The sequence below is a fragment of the Colobus angolensis genome, unplaced genomic scaffold, assembly GCF_000951035.1.
Source record: "Colobus angolensis palliatus isolate OR3802 unplaced genomic scaffold, Cang.pa_1.0 Scaffold107, whole genome shotgun sequence".
Taxonomy (NCBI): Eukaryota; Metazoa; Chordata; class Mammalia; order Primates; family Cercopithecidae; genus Colobus; species Colobus angolensis.
The window spans coordinates 1,212,955-1,215,819 of record NW_012111697.1 but is presented as its reverse complement, the minus strand read 5'-3'; the positions used below and the strand labels follow the sequence as shown (position 1 = coordinate 1,215,819).

The 2,865-nt window shown below is 48.9% G+C and overlaps 1 protein-coding gene across 1 annotated transcript in view; it reads right to left on the bottom strand.

Annotated features, from left to right (window-relative positions):
• WDR88 (WD repeat domain 88) overlaps positions 1-2,865 on the bottom strand; it is a 46,520-nt gene that overhangs the window by 18,072 nt on the left and 25,583 nt on the right. The window contains exon 7 of the mRNA XM_011948832.1: positions 1,502-1,689. Coding sequence (XP_011804222.1) covers positions 1,502-1,689 — 188 coding nt within the window. The remainder of the gene's footprint in view (positions 1-1,501; positions 1,690-2,865) is intronic.

Genomic DNA, 2,865 nt, shown 5'->3' with positions numbered 1-2,865 from the left:
TGAACCACTGCATTTGGCCTATTTATTTACTTATTGAGAGGGAGTGTTGCTCTGTTGCCCAGGCTGGAGTGCAGTGGCATGATCTCGGCTCACTGAAACCTCCACCTCCTGGGTTCAAGCCATTCTTCTGTCTCAGCCTCCCCAGTAGCTGGGATTACAGGTACGCACTACCATGCCCAGCTAATTTTTGTATTTTTAGTAGAGATGGGGTTCCACCATGTTGGCCAGGCTGGTCTCGAACTCTTGACCTCGTGATCCACACACCTCGGCCTCCCAAAGTGCTGGGATGATAGCTGTGAGCCACTGTGCCCGGCCTAATTATTTATTTTTTTGAGAGAGTGTCGCTCTGTCACCCAGGCTAGAGTGCAGTGGCGCAATCTCAGCTCATTGCAACCTCCACCTTCTGGGTTCAGGTAATTCTCCTGCCTCAGCCTCCTGATCAGCTGGGACTACAGGCACACGCCATCATACCACCATACCCGGCTAATTTTTGTGTTTTTTAGTAGAGACAGGGTTTCCCTATATTGGCCAGGCTGGTCTCGAGCTCCTGACCTCGTGATCTGCCTGCCTCAGCCTCCCAAAGTGTTGGGATTATAGGCGTGAGCCACTGCGTCTAGCCTATTTATTTTTTAGATGGGGTCTTACTCTGTTGCCCAGGGTGGAGTGTAGAGGCATGATTTCAGCTCATGGCAGTCTCAAACTCCCAGGTTCAAGCAATCCTCCTGCCTCAGCCTCCCAAAGCTGGTGGCATGAGTCACCACGCTTGACTCTGTTTTTCTTTAGAGTTCCACTATATAAGAGCATATCCCCAAACAATATATGGCTGGTGGAATTTTTTTTTTTTTTTTTCAGACACAGGGTCTCACTCTGTTGCCCAGGCTGGAGTACAGTAGCACAATCACAGCTCACTGCAGTCTCAAACTCCTGGACTCAAGTGATCCTACCACCTCAGCCTCTTGAAGAGCTGAGACTACAGGTGTGCACCACCACACCCAGCTAATTTTTTAGTTTTTTTGTAGAGACAGGGTCTTGCTATGTTGCCCAGGCTGGTCTTGAACTCCTGGCTTCAAGCAATCCTCCCACCTCAGCCTCCCAAAGCATTGAGATTACAGGCATGAGCCACCGCATCTGGCCATCTTTGCCTCCTTGGGGGTAAAGGCTGATACACAGGGAAGCTAGGTTGAGAGACAGAGTGGAAGAGTTGGGTTCCCAGCAGCATTGACTCTCTTGTCCCATCGATGCCTGAAGTCAGACCTGCTCTTGGAGTTTTCCATTACAGGATTAATCAATTTCTTTGGTTGCATAAGCCACATTGAGCTGAGTTTCTACCACCGTAAACTGGTGCCTGTGGTCTTCCCTCTTGGCTTTTTTGTTCTCATGGGGAAGAATCCGCCCTCCCTGTCAGCATCATTGGAAATCGCTTCTCCATTTGAATGGAACATGGAGAACTCTGCCCAGCACTCCCACAGGAATGGAGGCCTTCTGCGTGTTAATTACTCACTGTCTCTGGCAAAGTGACAGGAACTGACGGAACCTTCGTGGCCCTGCATCAGGGTCACACAGGCTCCACGGTTTCGAAACTCCCCTGTGTGGACGTTCCATATTTTTAAGTTTTTATCCCAGGAGCTTGTACACAGGAAATGGCCACTGAAGGTAAAACAGCAGTTTGAGATTGCATTGGAATGTGCCCTGAAACAAAGATGGTGAGGTGCACACATTAGTGCTTTGCTCCTGGAGGACCTGAAGACATACCTCAGCGGGGGTCAGTCAGCATCTCTTGTGAGCTCATGTTCATCTTGCCTTTGATCACTGCCTACCATGGTCCAGATATGAATTGCTCAGCCTGTCACACTGTTCCAGCATTTCTCAAGCGCACCAATTTTTAGAAAAATAATAATAGAGACAGTGTTTCGCTATGTTACAAAGGCTGCTCTCAAACTCCTGGGCTCCAGTGATCCACCTATCTTGGCCTCCCAAAGTTGTACTGTGATTACAGGCGTGAGCCACCGCACCCGGCCAACCATACCAAGGTGGACGTTTTGTGCTGGGTCACTGAGTTGTGGGGGCTGTCCTATGTTCTGTAGGAGGTAGAGCAGAATCCCTGTCTTCACTAGATCCCAGGAACCCCCACACCCAGTTGTGACAACAAAACATGTATCCAGACGTTGTCAAATGTCCACTGGGGCACAAATTGCCCTCATTTGAGAAGATTCTGCAGTATTCCCTTGGCGCTGGAGGGAAAAGCAGCTGGTGTCAGGAGGGGTTGATTGACAGGCAGCTTTTGGGACTTGGTGCTGGATCGCGCTTACACAGAGGCTCTCTCCTGCTCCCCATCTTTCCCCCGACAATGTCAGGTGCGGTCTCCTCCTGTTCCACCCCTCTCTTACTTACTCCTCTGCTTCTCCACCCCAACTATTCACTCTCCCTTTTTCTTGCTCGTATCCTCATTTGTCTTCAGTGCTATTCAAGTATATTTCAGTGTTGTATATTTAATTAATAAAATTTTGGGTTATTCGGCTGGGTGCGGTGGCTCATGCCTGTAATCCCAGCACTTTGGGAGGCCTAGGTAGAAGGATTACTTGAGCCCAGGATTTTGACACCAATCTGGGCTACATAGCAAGACCTCATCTCTACAAAAAATATAAAAATTAGCTGGGTATGGTAGCACGTTCCGGTAGTCCCAGCTACTCTGGAGGCTGAGGCAGGAGAATCACTTGAACCCAGGAGGTGGAGGTTGCAGTGAGCCAAGATTGTGCCACTGCACTCCAGCCTGGACAACAGAGCAAGACTCTATCTCAGAAAAAACAAAAACAACAACAAAAAAAAAAACATGGGATTATTCATTCCCATTTTTAAGCATCTTCT